This window comes from Larimichthys crocea, chromosome XVIII (genome assembly GCF_000972845.2).
Source record: "Larimichthys crocea isolate SSNF chromosome XVIII, L_crocea_2.0, whole genome shotgun sequence".
Taxonomy (NCBI): domain Eukaryota; kingdom Metazoa; phylum Chordata; class Actinopteri; family Sciaenidae; genus Larimichthys; species Larimichthys crocea.
In genome coordinates this window covers 7251992-7271208 of record NC_040028.1, presented here as the reverse complement: position 1 = coordinate 7271208, position 19217 = coordinate 7251992, and the positions used below count along the sequence as shown (strand labels likewise).

At 39.2% G+C, this 19217-nt stretch overlaps 1 protein-coding gene across 1 annotated transcript in view; it reads right to left on the bottom strand.

Annotated features, from left to right (window-relative positions):
• Positions 1-19217, bottom strand: part of lrp1bb (low density lipoprotein receptor-related protein 1Bb) — a 234865-nt gene that overhangs the window by 46958 nt on the left and 168690 nt on the right. Inside the window, exons 42-57 of the mRNA XM_027291061.1 lie at positions 18584-18773; positions 16181-16385; positions 13639-13831; positions 11307-11432; positions 10094-10222; positions 9788-9907; positions 8826-8939; positions 8476-8625; positions 8133-8255; positions 4723-4842; positions 3920-4048; positions 3654-3776; positions 2844-2984; positions 2421-2608; positions 997-1180; positions 824-909 (exon numbers count right to left, since the gene is read on the bottom strand). Coding sequence (XP_027146862.1) covers positions 824-909; positions 997-1180; positions 2421-2608; positions 2844-2984; positions 3654-3776; positions 3920-4048; positions 4723-4842; positions 8133-8255; positions 8476-8625; positions 8826-8939; positions 9788-9907; positions 10094-10222; positions 11307-11432; positions 13639-13831; positions 16181-16385; positions 18584-18773 — 2321 coding nt within the window. The remainder of the gene's footprint in view (positions 1-823; positions 910-996; positions 1181-2420; positions 2609-2843; positions 2985-3653; positions 3777-3919; positions 4049-4722; positions 4843-8132; positions 8256-8475; positions 8626-8825; positions 8940-9787; positions 9908-10093; positions 10223-11306; positions 11433-13638; positions 13832-16180; positions 16386-18583; positions 18774-19217) is intronic.

Below are 19217 nucleotides of genomic sequence, written 5' to 3'. Positions count from 1 at the left end.
AAATCACAGCCAACCATTTGTGATAATCAACAGTCAGGTTTAAGCATTGCCCAGAGCAGCTGTGATGACCTAGGAATAAAAGAAATAGCTTTTACATGGGCTCCTCAGTGTGAATTCACTCTCTGCTAATCAGAATGACCAGATTCTTCGGCCCATATGGGGGAAGATGGAAAATCAAGGACATCTCATTTCAACATACTAATATTTTAGAGTAGCTGTGCTACATCATGAAACCTGCTTGTGAAAGTAATTCCTTTAGGCTGACGAGTACATTCACCTCTGCAAAGATGTAAATAAAAAAGTAAAGTCTGTGGTTTTTTGCGAGTGTGTGGTTGTTTGTCTCTATGTGCCCAGTGATGAACTGCCGACTGGTCCAGAGCGTACCCCTCCTCACGCCCTAAGATAGCTGGGATATGCTCCAACAAACGGATGGATGTTATCTTTATCTGAGGACATTATACCAATTTTTCTCAACATAACTTTTCTAAAAAAGTTTTTTTTTCTAAAACAAAACATTTTTTATTCATAATCGAAAAAGGCAGCAGTTGTCGTGTCTTCTGATTATTTCTGCTCCATTTCCTCTGTACAAAGCCAGTAAACATAATTACAGTCACAAAAGTTGATGTTTTCAAAGGTGTTCAAACAGCCATTTAAACTCATTCTCAATCAATATATGTCTTCCAGGCTGGGAAATAGACACAGCCGAGATTCAAAACTAAACACAAAAAGAGCCAAAGATATTAAGTCAGTATAATAACAATAATCATCTACCCTGTGAAAATGTCACTGCAGGCACAATGGTGGTGATGTAGATATCATTTACCTGTTTCAAAATGGTGTAATTTGAGCCATCCACACTCAGCTTCCGGATCTCATGGTGGTCTGCCATAATGAGAAAAGGCTCTTCAGCTGAAATGAGAAACATACAGTGTTAGATGATTGCTGGTAATTATACACTGAAATTCTGAAAGTTGTGGGATCAAAACCTCAACTGACCTGACAATGCCTTGCATATGTTGGGGTTGCGCTCCAAGGCTTCATAGCCATCTACACAAAGGCACTTGAAGGAGCCATAAGTGTTGATGCAACGCTGGCTACAAGGAAGGATAGTGGCACATTCATCAACATCCACACAAGTCTTCCCATCATCCTTCAGGTGGAAACCAGGCCAGCATTTGCACTGAGGACACAAAACACAAATAAATGTAGAAATGGTAGATTTGATCAGAAAGCTTCAGTTTAAGTGTTAAGTGGTTAAGACGTGTTTGAAAACATGAAACATTTGAGTTTTTCATACAATGATTAATTGTGGCCACATTATAAAAGCAGTGCCCTTATTAGTAATTTTAGATCAATCTATAACACCTGAAAATATTTCACACTCCTGCAGGTAAGAAATGCAAACCTAGCATCTAGCATAATGTATACGACATCAAAGCCATGTTATAGACAAACTATACCAGGGCTCAAAAATTCCATTGCACTTCAGTGACCAGGGACCACCAGAAATAACTTAAACTGCTTGTATCAGCTGCTCTGGACCCACTGCAAATCCCTTTCTTATCCAAAGTTATAACCTTGATGGCCTTTCTGCTGATCTCCCTGTTCAGGCCACAAATGGATGAGCTAAGGGTCTGCATTGACGTGCTCTCTGTCCAGCTTTGCCCCTTTCATGACAGGCAATAGAAGTTTTCTGTGCTTTCAGCCACTTTTCTGATGCAGTGAGCACTGTCTTACGGGAGAGTGGGAGAGTAAAATCCAGAGAGGAAGGCATAAACTACTGCAGTCTGACAACAGTTGTAGTCATTGGAACACTCCAGCGGATGTGGCCTTGACCTGGATTCAACCCTAGCATCACATGCCACCACTGCCAGGCAACTTCCCGGAGCAGTGTGTTATGTGTTATGTGCTGGCATATCATTAGACTCTCCTTATAGTGTTCAAGGTTATTCAAAAAGTGAAAGACTAAATATATGTATGCTCCCACCCATCTTTGTCTGTTTAATGATGTGCAAAGTTAGGCTTGATTCATTATCTGTCATTAATCATCCATGTCCACACTATTACAAATATAAGCTCCATGTTTTACCTGCTGCTAATGATGCAAGGGCTTAGAACTGTAGGACAGTAAAAGTCTATAAATTAAAATGTCAAAACTTGATTATGATTAAAGTCATGCTGTCAAAAGGAGGACATATTATAACTGTGACTCATATTTACAAATGTTCAGTAACTAGTGCACAGGTTGTTTTAAATATTTTTTTTCAATTTTTATCTTCCCATCTGCATTTTTACTGCACCCTGGTTTAAGCTCTTGCTGAATGAATTAGGCTTTATGGACCAACTGTAGCCAGGGAGTGATCCTGAGGGCGAATATACTTCCAAGCTACTGAAGCGTGTATAGTCCTCTAGTCACTTACCTTGTATCCCACTGGAAGATCTTGGCAATCCTGTGTGCACCCACTGACTCTGCGGTTCAAGCATTCATTCACATTACAGTTCCTCTCATCCGACCGGTCTCCACAATCATCTCTACCATCACAGAGATTTCTCTCAGAGATGCAGCGTCCATTGGAGCACATGAAGAAGGAGCCATTGCACAAGCTTCCTGAAAAGAGTAAGACATGGTTGTCACTGGCACAACGCCCTGTAATTTCTCAATAAAGTTGGGGAAGGTTATTGGCCTGACAACGGATCTTGACAGATTATTTCGATTCAAAGAAGCTCTCCTGGTTGTAGCGCCTTTTGTTCCCTCCAAGTGTTCCTGCCAGTTTCCTGGGCGAGTGGTGCTGCTGGTGACACTGATGAAGAAATCCCAGCTGAGAGCCATACAGCAGTCTTACCTGCGGCCAGACACTTGAGGTTCAGAGGCAGTTCGTCAGAGTGGTCGGGACAGTCTGCATAGCTGTCACACTCCCACTGAGAGCTGAGAAGACAGCGGCCGTCCCTGCAGCGAAATTCCTCTGATCTACAGGAGCGATAGACTGGAGAAAGAGATAGACACTTTTTCATTAAGTTACACTTGGCCGTGACAATTGTGCAAATAGTGAAAAATAAAGCTGCACAAGGTGGGATTTATGTAGTGATTGTTCATATCACTGCAAAGAAGAATTGCAGGTCAGGCACCAAAAATATGCCCAAATAAAATTCAGGTGTCAGTTCAGTTACAATTACAACATCCAATTAAAATGAAACTAAATAAATAAATAAATAAATAAAACTTAATAAAAAAAAACTTAACTTAGAAAACTTTTACACATAAAGCCAAGCTCAATTATTCCATTAATATTTATCTATACAAATAATTAAAATTAATTTACAAAGACTATCATCCCATCATTTCTTTTTCTTTTTTTACTAATTTAATGTTTAAACAACATGCACAATAATAATAATAAAAAAAAAAGGTTTAAATTTGGCCCTTCATGTAAAGTCTCTAACCCATCGTGGCCATGTTTTAATTGGGCTTTATTCTGGGCTCCTCTTGCATAGTAAATTTTACTTTAATTCACTTCAACCTTTCATTTCTTTTACCTGTCTACTTTTTCTTTATTTTTTATTTTTTCAACTTACTTAGTGCAGCTTTCAATTAGGGCATATTCATAAAGCACCAGCGAATATTAAAAGTAAGACAGCAGCATCAGTCTACTTGCCACATTCTACTGACTCATCGGACCCATCTCCACAGTCATCGTCATGGTCACAGACGAATCGCTGAGGGATGCATGCTTTGTTGCTGCAGCGAAATGAGCTGTCATCACACGTGTTGTTGGGTGCTAATGCAAGGAAACAAGTGAGTTCAAGGAATAATTAAATAATTAATTGATTCTTTTTTTAAGCATGGCATGCAATATGTGTTAAATGTGTTGTTTCTTTTATTACTGCCAGGAGGTATTCAACATGTTGAACTAGAATTTACCACAGCCAGCTGCAGCAAGTTCGTCACTCCCATCAGGGCAGTCCCTTTCACCATCACAGAGCCAGCGTTTAGGAACACAGGCATACGACCCAGGGCAGCTGAACAGCCCTGGAGCACACGTCACCGAGCCTGAGAGAAAAACAGGACCACTAACTTTCAAAAGCAAAAAATACAATTGTACCACAGAGAATACTGACTAAAAGGTGCACTCTAAAGCTAAAGAGCAGCTGTATTTGGTTTTCTTAGGATGGTACCTTCTATTATCAGCAAACATTGGCCAATAATTCAAAAGAAATCAAAGCACATGTTCTGCTCTCATATAAGATATCAGATGGTTTTCCACTGATAGCCCTGCCCTTAATGACCCAAACTAACTTTTCATTGTGCAGCAGTTCCCCAGATAAAATCTGACAAACAATGACTGTACTATTGTGAGTAACAATTATTTTCTTGAATTCTGTATGCAATTAAACAACGAACGTTCAGAGCGATTCTTGTCTCTTTATTGGTTGGATTCTTTTTTATTTTATTGTAGATTTCATTGCATGCACATCTCATTTGCCCCTTGAAATAGCTGTGCCTCTTGGGCCTCAGTCATAAAAAAAATCTATTTGCCTGAGTGCCCGCCCAAATCATCAGAATTGCCTGCGGCCTCATTTGTTGTCTCATTAAGATCGTTTCATTTCTGTCCATTCATTTTTCAGCTCTTTTAGGGAAACACATGGAGCTGTCACACAAGGTATTACAGACGTGACCTACTACACCATCAGCAGATTCCCTGTGACATCTGAAAGGGCACTTACCACAGATCTGCACGCTCTCGTCCAGGCCATCCTCGCAGTCGTTCTCCCCATCACATAGCCATTGTTTGGCAATGCACTTGTTCTTTGAGCAGGCGAACTGGTTCCACAAGCATGACGAGTCTGGAGAGGGCAGTGGGAAAGGAATTTCATCGCCATAAATCAAACAAAGTGAGGAGGAAACAACAACAAAGCGGCATACCCTATAGAAGGGGCAGAATGTTTTTAATCAAAGCACAACAAGTGAGCTGGCTTCTGTTTGCCCCTTGGCTTGCTTGTTTTTCTCTGTATTTTTTCTGCTTAGCAGCACACGGGTGTAACTGCCACACAAAAGGACTGTAACTACATATATTTTTTTCCTTTTCTCTCCTAGAGAAGACATTTTGATAAATGCTTTTGGTGCAGAAAAATAGAAGCATCAACACAAAACAAGTGTCGAGATTAAATATCTTCATCTGCATCAATATCAAACCACTGTAGTATTAATTATAAAGATTTATTTTATTAGAAAATGAACTAGGATGCCAGGGGTGACAAGAAACAGTTGGGTGTCAAATAATAGAGCACTTGGCTGATCACTGTGTAAAAGCTATTGTGTAAAATGTGGATATATTCATAATCACTGCTGAGCTTGTGTCACTGAGCCACCCACTCTCCCTGGGGAGTTGTTCTGCGGTCTCTTTCTCTCAGATGTCAGGGATGGCATAGTCTGCCAGAGCTTTGATGAGATGTTGAGAGAAGGAAGGGAGGGTGTGTGCTCAAGGTCAGACCACAGTACAAGGAATTGTGGATCCTTCTGAGGGAGGGGGGTAGGGATGTGTCTCTCACACTAGATTGCTTCGTTTCCTGTCAGACTTTTAACATCACACCAGCGTTACATACACTGATACGATGATGTAAGATGAAGATGAGATAAACATTAAATGGCTAAATCTTGAAACTGTGATTATCTGGACTTTCTGTGCAACAGCTGCTTCAAGTGTTTAACAAAATGGCAGGTCTACAGCACATTACAACTATAAAAGAAAGTCTTTTATGTCTCATTTTCAATAGTGTTTCACACAGTAGAAAAGCGCATTATGCTCTGTGAAGTGACAAATGACTATTTCATCTAATCAGATATGGAATTTGAAATTTCTGAAATGTAATGACATTTTCCTCAAACCACTTTGCCGTTGCAGTCAGATTATCAGTGGCCAGAGCTTTTTATATGATAATTAACTCTGAGGAATGGGAATATTGTCTATTTGTCCTGAAAAAGCTATTCTGAACTTCTCAAAGAATTGCAGCGTAATTCATATCAGTTCTGATATAAGCACATTTGAAGCATTGGATGTTATCGTTTCACACAGGCACAAATGACATTTTTCGATAAAGGAATGAAAATGCGTCCGCGTGTTATGCATCTTTCTAACAACATTTATGGCCAATTTATGAAAAGAAATCAGATAACTCAAAGACCATTAAATATGAAACTGAATTACACTAAACTTCCTTCCTCTGTTTCTTGCAAAGGAAATGTCAACAAAGGTGCCAGTTAATTATACAAGAGAAGAAACCCAGACAGAGATCAACATCATCTTAGTCAAACACTCTCAAAGGCAAATACATCTAAGCTCTACAGTCGCATTTATTTATTTATTTCTAAAAATGTCTTGAAATTAGTTCTTGATGTCATCAGTTTCACTGATATAGCACTTCTAGTTGCTCTGTGAGGGTATACTTTAGGCTAAACGCTAATGTAATGTGTTTAACACAGTCACCATCGTAATTTCTTGTGGTAACATGCTAACATTTACTGACTGGCATTAAATAAAAAGTGCAGCTGAGACTGATGGCAGTGCCATTAGTTTTGTTTACAAGTTTTTTTTTTTTTTTAATTCATGCAGGTATTTGGTCATAAACCAAAGTTTGGGACAGATTTGATCTGTCCTGATATTGGCACAGGATCACAGGTTAAGGGATCAAAAAAATTCATGACAGTTCATGCACCAATTGCCAAGAGACTCAAAACCACACATCAAACTTGTGGTGGCAGTAGAGAAAAATCACCAAGGCCAGTAGGGTACAATGCCTGGAAGCCCTGAATATTTGTTGTGCCCATCTTTCATGATCCATCAAGTCGAGTTATTTCACTGGATCCTTTGGGCACCAAGAATATGTGTATCAAAGTGTGTGACAATCCATCCAATAGTTGCAGTCAGTGGATCATCAAAGCAATGTGGACAATACATATAGAAATTGTCATCTCAATCCATCTAATATTTAATTCTGGACTAAAGTGGTGGACCATAGACTGACAGACCAACATTGCCATCTATAGAATTGCTGCAAAGACAAAGAAAGGTGCAAGAGGATGCAACAAAATTCCTGATTGTGTGTGTCTGCAATGGGGTGTGTTTGGCATTGATAATTGAAAGTTACATCTCTTTTTCCTCACAGGGAATGAAAAGAATGCTGCACAGGGATGACAGCACACTTTGTATTTAATGCTGCTGACTGCTTCGTGACTTCTTACACTTTAATAGGCTAGACCATGCAGTCAATGGGCTAGACAATACAACAGGCTGACACTGTGTGTGTGACTGTGTGTGTTTGTGGACACCATCAGATCTAATTACATTGTGCATGTGTGTCACAGTGATGAAGCTTAACAGCTACTCTGACCACCTACACTAAAGCATGCAGTCAGATTTGCTTTGATGCCAAAAGCAATGACACGTAAATGGGTATGCCAATAAGCCATACCATGGCTTAATTATGGTCCTTTTGTTTAATTGTAGTAATCTTGACTTTGTCATGTTAAGTTCTGCATACAGTTTCATGGATCAAAGCAGTAAGAGTAAGAATGCTCTTGCTGCCACTGCTGAGGGAAGTAGAGGAGTGGCATTGTAATGTGTAATCCCTTCATATGTCATCGCTTTCCATTGAACCCACATTCCCATCTTCAGCATAGCCGTTTCAGTGAGTGATAGCTCATTAATTAAATGTTACACTGGAAGTACTGTATATTATAATTCAAAGAGAGAAGGGGAAAAACTTCTGACTCTGAATTCAGGGTCGGAATTAGACTTTCAAACAAGCAGCAACACCCACTTGAGAAATCTCAAACACAATGACGGGGGGCAAAACAAAGTGAAGAGAGAGAAATTGCCTTATGGCATGATAAATAATCATCTCTTGTCTTTCTGTCTTCGTCTTCTATACTGTATGCTAAATGTGTTGCAGGCCTGGATCTATTTAAATGACAAAAAACATTACAACAAATAGCTTCTTGTTAATGGAAAATAAATATCCTTCCAACCGCCAACTGTGTTGTGTACAGCAACCAAAAGATCTCATCTATTTTCTACACATTAGAGAACAAAACATTGTCTCAGTTTATTGTCTAGAGGTAAGATTTGTTGGTTTACCACATTGGAATTCATCTGCTCCGTCTTCACAGTCTTTTTGGCCATCACACAGCCACACGCTGGAGATGCAGTTCCCACTTGGACAGGCAAAGTGGCCTTCCTCACACTTCTGCCCATGGGAAACTGGGATGAACAACAAAACTAAGTCAGTCCTCCGGATATTTGCTATGATTGAAGTCATTATCTTTTCCTAAGCTCTCTCTGAATCTCTTATTCCATTGTCATAATTGTGTGTAAAAATTAAATCTGTCTTTTCTAGTCCTTTCTAATTGATGCTGACTTCCTTAATCTGTGTTTGAATGCACCCACAAAATGTGCATCTTTGTATGTGGTGGATGCTTACCCTGGCAGTTGGTCTCGTCAGCATAGTCTCCGCAGTCGTTTGCACCATCACAGATCCATGAGGGGTGGATGCACAGTGAGGTGGAATTGCAGCCGATGAAATCTTTCTCTTTCACCCCCAGCTTGTAAAAGTGAGAGCAGTCGGTGTGGTCTGAATACAAAACACATCACAATAATTGTCTTGTCATAGTGGTAGTAATCATGGGGGTACCAGGCTGACAGGGGCAATCTGATTCAAGTGACAAGCACAGATTTAAGATGCATCTGAATCTGATACAGGTAGAGTTGTGTGTTTACACTTTATTTTATTTTACCACAACTGCAATGCAAATGGAAGGCTAAAGGACTTACTGCAGCTTTTTTCATCTGAGGCATCGGAACAGTCAATGACCTGGTTACACCAGGCAGAGTTGGGTACACAGCTCCCATCCTTGCACGATGACTCTGAGGCTCCACATGTGACATCTGAGGGAAATAGTTAGCATTTCAAAAAGCCGAATAGCATAACAGTGACAGCACTCTGAGATGGTTACAGGTATTTCACAACAATACTTAGAACCTCTTTCTTTTTCGTTTGTGAGCAGTTGCAGTATCTGTGCCGTTGAACTGCCTGTGTTATGAAAATTGTCTCACTGTCATGACCCTCTTAGTGGTGCGAAGAGGGTCATGACACCGTAATACGCAAAAGGAGCATCTTAGTTTTATTGTTCAATTACTAGTGTACAATGGCTCAGGCAACTTCCCATGTATGCATTACGTTATCAGGTTATAACTTATATAACATATACGGTATATTACTAGCATTAAACGTTCTAATGGTAATACAGAAGTTTTTGTTGACACACCATAGTGAGATCTCCTTCCTGAAATCCCAGACTGCTAAGTTGGAAGGTCCACATTAATTATGAGAAGACTACTGTCTCCTTGTGGGCTCAGTCAGCTTAGTACAGCATTAAGGGTCTATACATCTCAATAGTTTCCCACTATAGTCCAATTACAGCAGAGAAATAAACATAACTGCACTTTTACTGGATTATTTCACCACCAATGTCAAAAAGAAAAAAAAAAACTCAGTCTGTCCATGTTGAAGGGACACAAAGTACTGTCCATGCTATCAAAAGAAGCTTTTAAGAATGGGGGTTGGGAGCCTCTTTGAATTTGTGTCCTCTTTATGATCTTGGGGCTCATTAGACGGTGAAGGCTTAGCACAGCATGTGGCCTTGCGTGCTGTATTAATATAAGCATTAGTGTGGCTGGCTCCTGCCCTCAGAGGCAGGACAGCTTGAACAGGAGATCAAACGGCTGTGACTCACTGCTACAGAACGCTTCATCAGAGTTATCCCCACAGTCATCGATCCCGTCACAGAAACGACTGTTGGATACACACCGTTGGTTGTAGCAGGGCCTGAAACCCTTTCGACAGCTCCTATTGACTGAACACAGTGAAATTCATAAATATGTTAGAAATAACAAACACTTACCAAATTTTAATGACAGGAACACCAATGACAGACAGGTCAGTTGGTGCTTTTAGTGATTCAACAAGAATTCTATGAAACCAACATTCTCTACATTCTTATCTGAATATGCTTCAGAGAGAGCTCTGAAGTGTTGCTTACCACAGTATTGCATCTTCTCATCTGATTTATCTTTGCAGTGGGCTATTCCATCACAGGTTAGCTGGTAGTTTATGCACTCGCCATTCCCACACTCAAATTCAGTGTGGATGTTGCAAGAGGAATTTTCTGCTGCAGAAGAAGACGGTGAGGGTGATGAACTATGACTGTCCAAATCTCAAAACTCAACTGTTTATATTGAACAAACTTCAAAACTACATATGGGTGTACTCAGAGGCGACATTCAATGCATACTGTAGTGAACTTAACATTTACATCAGTTTTGTGTCAACGTTTGTAAATGTCATAACTGCATTCAGTGACCTCATTACCCTTATACTTCAACTTGAGGGTAATCTGACTGTGAAATGCTTGTCTTTGTGTGATATTCATTTGATCTGCTACTAATATCTCATAGTAAAAGTCAACATTGTCCTTTTTGTAATTTCATCAGTTGAAATTCTGACAATAAGTACCTTGACAGATTTTGACCAGTTTAACTCTCTCTTCTGTTTGTTGCAGCTTCATAAATTAAAAATGTGAAACTCAACCTTGCTCTGGTAATGAGTGGCATCAGGGTGTGGTAGAAAGCCTGTCGTTCTTGACAACCAGCCTACCATTCAGCTCTTCTGAGTCACTTTCCATGTTTAGTCTGGCCAAATCTCCTTCGTTTTGAACACCTCCTTCTACCTTATGGTCTACCGTCACATTGCATTTCAAATTCAGCCAGCAATGTGTCAAATTAGGTAGCAAGTTGCCATTGAAATGCTTTCGTCTTGTGACTTTAAGCAGGTAACTGTGACACCTTATGCTTCCAACTTTGTTTTCTGCTGTCTGCATTAACTTGAAGTGGCACAACATTATAGCTTTATTTTCCAGAGCTGTACTGACTATGACTTCTGGAACCATTACAAACTCACTGCTTAGTCAAGGAGGAAGAGACAGCAGCTGTTCATGCTCTCCCGGTTATGTGTGGTTATGTGGAAAGGAATCAATTCAGAGACATCAAAGGTTCATGTAAACAGCATGAATAAGATCTTAGTGGAGAATCTTAGAGAATCTAACAGTCAGGTTACACTATATATATATATATATATATATATAGTAGACAATGGTACTTAAAATAAAATAAATTCAATATCTAGTCCTAAGAATGTTCCAAAGGTTAGCATCTGTGGAATCAGTACAATTAAATTGGAAGCACCTCATGACTTACACACACATCTGTTGTCATCTAACAGCACACGCTCTCCACGACAAGTGCAATTGACCTTCCCATACGGGGTCAGGAGACAAAGGTCACCGCAGCCACCATTCATGTGTCGGCATGGGGACAGCTCACCTTCAATAACAATCAAATAAAACTGATTAGGCGGTCAGATGCAGTTAAAACAACAATCTCCCTGAGGATACTCTTTGTTTTAGATGTCATCAGACTGAGATGATCAATGCGTTCATGGATTTATCTTCTGAGGAAGCATTGTGGCTTACCTTTCTGCTGGGCACACTTAGCCTTGGCCTTCCTTGTCTATTGTATTATTTTAGTAAATGAAGCAGAATTTGGATTATCTGCTTACCATGGGAATAATGTCTTTTCTTAAATGTTGGTCAATCTAGAAAAGAGCTCTCGCTTTTTGACTCCAGGTGCCTGACACCAAACCTTATTGTTAATTTTAATGTGTGAAATGGGTGAGATAGCTGATTTTCTTGTGTAGAATTCAATTACAGTTCAGATAGAAAGGTATTGATGTGATATCCTATAGAGTGATATTGTCAGTTATCATAGTTACTAACAGTACTAACCAAAAATAGGCAGAGGACCTCTTTTTAATCAATATTTTTGTATTATGCATGGAGCTGATTAAAGTGAAATGCTGCACTTACATGTTTTTATTTAAAAATAATCAGTGGTCAACTTGTGAATAAAAGGTTCTGCTGTTAAAGTTCTGTACTAATACTGACTATTATTCTCCCCAAGGTAGCACATATTACAATGCTGCATACTTTAGTCGTTCTCTGCCTGGGGTGCTAAGTGAAAAAGCTGTTTGTAGCTCTGTGGGAAACATGTCATGCACTAAATTGCGTGACCAAATTGCAGACATAACCTGTGAAAGTAAATATGAGTGTCAGGCTAGTCCTGAGAGAAAATGTAGAAAAGAAGCTTGGCAGCAAGAGACATAGTATCAAGAGAAAGTGTTCAGAAACGCTCACAAAGCGTGTCCATTGGAGACCTTCTGTTATTACCTGCCCTCCAGCCATGTCTATTTTATTCATGAGAGAAGAAACCATTCCTGTGTTCTACAGCTCAGGTAAACCATTTGTATGATTATTTATAGTCAGGATATTCATGACAAGGGAAATGCAATAAGAGGTTAACAATGTAAAGACCAAGAAGGATAAATTGATTATGAGATCAACAGTTCCTATCACTACACATTATGCTGTGGATTTGCAGCTGTGCCCATGCAGGTCATGGGGTGTGATTATTTCCAATGAAGAGATAAACTAGAAACAACGTGGCTCTCAGCATCCAACCAGTGGGACATGCTTAAGCCCACTTCCCTCTGTCCTACTTGGAAATTAAACTTTATACGACACTTCAGAGACTCCCTTTACAACATAGCTTTTTATTAATTACCTCTGAAACTTAAGTTTCTAGCCTTTCTAAATAAGACCACATTCATTTATCATTCCCACTGTTTTTGCATCAAAATGTGGAGCCTTTTTAAAATATTTTGCTTTTTGTTAGAGGAATCTTAATGATATACCAGTGGCCAACTTTTGCTAATTTTTGACTTTTATTTGCCTCCTGAGGAATATGTTTTATTGTATGTGTGCATTTATGGCATTTTATTTCAAGTTTACATTCAGTTTACTGTTCAGGATATGTACCTTAACAATAAAGGTTTTTCTTCAACTGTATATAGAGATAATGTAAATATGCTGCTTCAGTGTCAGAAAGGATTCAAAACAAACTTTAAGAAGCCCTTGTAAAAAAAAAAAGGTTTGTTGTTGTTTGTTGTCTTTGTTTTTATTGTCTACAGGGACAATGCACAATACATTTATCTCCCGAGATAAGCTAAAAGCTAATTTCCAACTGTAGTCCCTGGCCACCAGTGGGGCAGGTTGACAAAGCAAAAGATAACATTCTGTTTTGGTGATATTTTGCTTTGGAAAAACCAGAAGAGTAGAATTTATCTGGCTTTATTACTTCCTAAAGTGTAGAATTGAAAAAATGAATAGAGTGGGGGATGAAATTGTGTGCAAGCCTCAAAAAACATACAGACAAGTGCATTCAAACTGAACAAGTGGCAGTGTTCCTCTGATATTTTTCGTTTTGCTGCAATAAAAAGTGCATAAAACAACATGTTTATTTTGGTCTGTTGTCCTAAACTACGCTAACATAATTAATATGTATGCATGACGTTCTGCTCATAAGCAGACACACCCAGGCACCTGCAAACACATAATACACAAATATTTGCAGACACAACACTGCATCAAATGGTCATTAAATTAAGCTCATCTCCAGGTGATTAAATACTTACAGTTGTTTGTGTCTCTGGCCACGGCTATAATTCCCATTGGTTGATGGGGTATATCTGCTCGAAGTACCTTGGTGTCACCGCCCGTGTACTTATTGGATCGCAGCACAGACCTGCGGGCCCAGTCGGACCAGTAGATGAAATCTGCATAGATGGCAAGCCCGTAGAAGTTTCCAGGTCCAGATTTAATTATGACCTAAAAGAACAAATTGCTCCTGTTGAGATTGCTTCACATCATGATTTTCTCATTTAAAATGATTTTCTGTTACTAGCACATTTACAGTGTATGTGAATAATTCTATATGCTGAATAGTTGACATGGATAATTCATACATTTCATACTATAACTATTACTACAGTTTATAGTACTTCCTTGGACAAGGCAATAACTATCTTTTCAAGATATGGCTGGGGGAAGCATCAGCAGAATTTTGAGTGTAACCCTAGGAATAATGTGGTGAACAATGCTTTACGACTCATTAATCAACACATCACCCCACCACCCACATGACTGCTTAACCCAGATGTTGGGGGAGTAAATGACAGTGTCATTGGCAGGAATGCAGGAATCCATCAGATGCCTCCTTGTGGGACTCTCTAGGACTGTGAGTGTGTGCGTATGTGTATACGTGTGGTGGTGGCGGGGGGTGTGGTGGCGGTGGGGGGTGCGGTGGAAGGGAATCAGGGCCTCCAGCAGCTCTGTAGTCTCAGCCATTAAATGGGACAGCCTTGTAAGCAGCATCACATTAGCCCTGTGCCATACTGGGATTAATAGGACAGGTGTTGATTAAAGGAGCCCAGCGTGTGGAAGCAACAACTGGCCATCAGGTGAGTGAGAGACAGAGACCAACAGAGAAAGAGAGGGAAAGATTGAACGCCAGATGGGGTAGGATGGAACATATTGATAGGAAATTAGATTTGGGAGACATTAGCTTTACAGCTTGCAACCCATTACTTTTGTGCTGAACTAGGTAAATGTGAAAATATGTCATGCATTCTTATCACTCTTTCTCTGCTCAACAAATGAAGGTAGTTAAATTGCCATGCAGACAAACTTCGAACTGATTACCTCAGTTTTACATAACAATGTAAACATGCCCAGAGAGCACACTATAATGTCAAACAACACTAACCATTCCCAGACTGGTCTTAATTTATATTCCCTCTCTTCATCTTTACCATGCTAAACATACTGACATCTTCCCTTGGCATGCACTCTGATGGCCTCTGTGACTCACTGCCTTCATTAACACTGTGGGTCTCCACCCTCAAGACTGCAAGGGGGAGTGAACCGTGCCAGAGCTCCTGCTCTTCTCTGTTGTCAACCACACTGTAATGACACTGTGGCGTTGACGAAGGTGAGCTAGGGTCTCGAGGATACCCCACTAGCATCAAAGTCCACATTCATACAACTCATAACAGGATGTTCTATAACAGGATTTTTTTGTATCTATAGGAAGACCTAACCCATTTCTTTCATCCCAAAATGAAACCTTGCAGCTTTTTTTCAATTTTCTTTGCTGATTTAAACACATCAGATCAATGTACACACTAAAAGTGACAAGGAGCCTTAAGCTTCTATCTCCATAGAAAGCTTCTTGTATATAATAGATGGATTGTCTTGAGATTTTCACGATGAAGTTGACAATCAGCCATCTCTGTTTAATTTACACATTTTAATTGGAATGGAGAATCTGCACCCAGAGCGGTCTCACAGCAAAGCCTTCATTAGCAGGATTAGACTGCAGCAAGAGCTGATGGGGACCCAAAGGTGAAGACTTCCCGAGTCTTGTGACCCAGCTCAGCAAACATATGGGTAACTAATTGAGATGGGCCAAGGTGCTGAGCTGCAGAGGTCATGTCAAGCAAAAACTGATATCCAGAGCAAAAAAGGCCATCTTGTACTGTAATCTTTTACACTCCAGAATACAGAAGACATATATCTAGTCAGGGCACTGTGCAAAATGCATGCAACTTTTTCATGGACCCAAAAAAAAAACAAAAAAAAAACTCCCCTCACTGAGCTTTTTTACTTTTGCAAGGAATGACTTCTGTGATTAAGGAAAACCTCTGTACCCTCAGAGATGAAATATCAGAAAGAACATCAAGAGATATTTCAGATCCTATCTCCTGTATAGACCATATCATGGGAGCTCAATAGGGATGAGAGATTAAATGGAAGGCTGAAAAAAAAAAGTTTCATTTTAGGATAAAAGGACTGATCAATCTGACATTCTGCCCTGAATATGTCCCATGTTTCTCAGATGTTTTGTAATAAAGCATCTCCATCACAGAGAGACAAATGTGGAAAATAGATTCTAATGAGTAACTGGGTCTCTTTCATAAAAACAAAGATTTATGAGAATTTCAAAGGGTATAATATAAAGATATGGAAATGTAATCAAAACAGTGTCCATGCCTTATAATGACAGAAAAACTAAAAATTAAAATATTGCTTTTTTACAGAGAGAAATAAATATGTTACTCGAAATTGCACAACCACAATTATATAATTTACTTGGTGGGGCATTATTTTAATACTTACATATCTGCTTGAACCATCGTAGTCACATCTCTCAATTTTGCCAAGGCTTCCATCTGAAAAGTAGAGCTTCTCTGCTTTGTGATCAATAGTCAGTCCGTTGGGCGTCAGGATGTCAGAACCGATGATAATCTTCATGTTCTTGCCTGCTAAGGTGGATCTCATGATGCTGGGTCTCTGCTCATTCCAGTTGGTCCAAAACATCAGGCTAAAATGTGAGAGGTCAACCAAACCATACATTTAATTACTAGTCAGCAGACAAATCTTTACTGAGTGTGACAAGACAGACAAAAAACATGCCAACCAGGGAACTCTCTGCAGTGTAAGCAAAACAAACACTAATGAACAGAAAAAAAATCCATCTAAATTGGATAGATGGCTGGAGGTTTCTGCAGTGATGTCAGTTAGTCATCAACATAATCCTGTAGTTGCCAAAACCTGATGGGAGGTCATTTATTTATAATCCCCACTGTGAGGACTTCTAGCAACATGAAAACCAGAAATAACAGCAGAGTAAATACATTTAAGAATGTGTATCTCGGTTTATATGGAATGGTGCACAATTTTAAATCACACCCATGCTGAAAAAAAGGGTTATGTTTTAAATTGTATGAGAAATGTTTTCAGCCTGAGGTCTCATGTTACACTATGATGAAGCCCACCCTTGGGCAATAATAAGGACTCTGGTCAGAAGTCACAACCGGGGACAGAAAATTAGCCACTTGAGTTGAATTCTAATTATCAGACAGTGTTTCTGGAGTGGGATGGATATGGTGCCAAAATGGCAACCCAAGATATAGAGGTCAAGAAATTAATTTAGCTAGTACAACAAGAGGAGCAAGATACTTACTCTTTTCAGACTGCTCACAGTATTTTTTTTTTATATTCATGAATATGCAAGTGTTAAATCTGAAGTAGATGTGACAGGAATACTGAAGTGTTATTTTTTAACAACAGGAAACACACAGCTAGGAACAGATCAGAACACTTACACCTGAAGTGTAAAAAGCCCACCTAAACACAATCCTCTTTAGGATATGTCAGATGATGAGTTCCAGATGGCATAATGCAACAAATAAAGCCTTAGGACTGAATGGATTCTTGCTAAAAAGTTACCAAGATAATAGTTAAACAGCAATAATAACTGTGTTCTGTGGTGAAAGAACACACAAAACTTTTCATCATTTGATGAGACCAACACCAAGTTTTTCAGTGTCAACACATGGCTAGAGGTTTCTAAGGTGACAGTGCATGGAACTCTAAAACACCTTGCAGAAACTATATAATTTCTATCCAAAGAACAATCAGGTAGACCATAAGTGACCACATATCAAAGATAGTTCAATACATCAACGTCATCACACTGCTTGTATCAAGACTACAGTGAAACATGATGGTGGGACTATTCAAGTTTGGAGGTGTTTTGAGGTGGGTCTTCTTCCATAGAATCTGACAAGTTGAATCACAATGTTTTTTACAGTAGCCCAGGATGGACAAACTAAACACTGGCTCTAGGTAGGCGGTGTCACATTTTTCATGCATTTCATGATCACTGGAAATGCCTCTAATTTCTGCTTCAGACTAGGAAGGAAATTACTACACTGCTAGACTAGCCACTAAATCACAGGTCCTTTAAATAATTGGGCAATTTGAAGTTTATTTTTTTGTATTCTCAAGAGATTATTTATTAAAATTGAGAATTGAGTGAAAAGTAAGTAAAAGGTAAGTGTTAACAATAAGTGTTAGCATCTAGAACAGGGGGAGGCTAAAAAGCAGGCACAACACACACTTAAAAGCCTGAGTTGATGTTGTTTTCCGCAGATCCAGAGGGAGACAATTTGATTTGTCTGCATATTTGTTACAGCGAGAAGTAGACAATAGGTGGATTTGAGCGCTCTACCTGGGACATATCCTGGCAGAATATCAACAATATAGTCCATGAGTAGATTTATAGAAGTACAAGAATCCTAAATCTTTCCTAAAAGTATTATACGATCAGTGCACTCATTTTAGAATAGCAGTAGTTTATTTTTTTCTTTTAGCTGAGTTTTCTTTATTCTCATAAAAAAAAAAAACTCTGGCAGCCTATTGTAAGTGTAATTTATTTAAACACTAAGAAAATCAGAGAGAAAAGCCTTCAGTCAGGAAAAAGTTCTGAGCTTTGTAATGTAATTAAAGTAACAAAATGCTATTATGCTTGGTTGTTACATACTCTTCTGGGCCATTAAATAGAACATTTCCCTTGATTCAATTTGATTTGATTCAAAGCTAAGATAATGAAGATCAAAAGTAACATAGAGAGTGTCATCAGCATGCTCTATATAGCTCCTCATCAAGATGATGACTCCAAATGGCAATAAAACCGAGTGTAGTTTAGAAGCTTAGAAACTTAGAAGAGCTACTGACTTTTGACACTCATCCAGTGCCAGGACATGTGGATGGTCTTCCTCTGAGAGTGTGACCACAGCCTGCCGGGTGAAGGCACCAACTCGTTTCTGGTCCAGAGTTTGTCTGGTGATGGTGGAGGTAGTGGAGCTGGTCCAGTACAAGGTATCCCAGGCTCGGTGGTAGGCCAGGCCCTCCACTGAACCAACATCTTAAAGGACAGACACACAAGATCTTCGTTTAAATTGTAAGTAACCTAAATAGGCCATAAATGACACCACATTGAGATCTTAATGGGAGAAATATCTGTCTCATCAGTCTACAAGTTATGGCTATAACAAAGTGCAGTACATCCTTTATAAGTAAATATGAATATAGGTGTATATGTAAGGTAAAAGACCAACTGATACTTAATAATATACTGATATATATTTACTTATAAATACAAAACTGCAAATGTAGTAAGATAGTTTCTTCTATAGATATAGGCCTTGGGAGCACGTATAGGTATTATGCAGGGTGGCCATTTTGGTTATGAAATCTATCCAATATTACAAAATGCTGTTTGGAGTTGATCTATGTAATATGTACTACTGAATATGCCTACTGCTCCCCAAAGATACCCCCATGATTGGGGGACTGTTTTCATTCATGT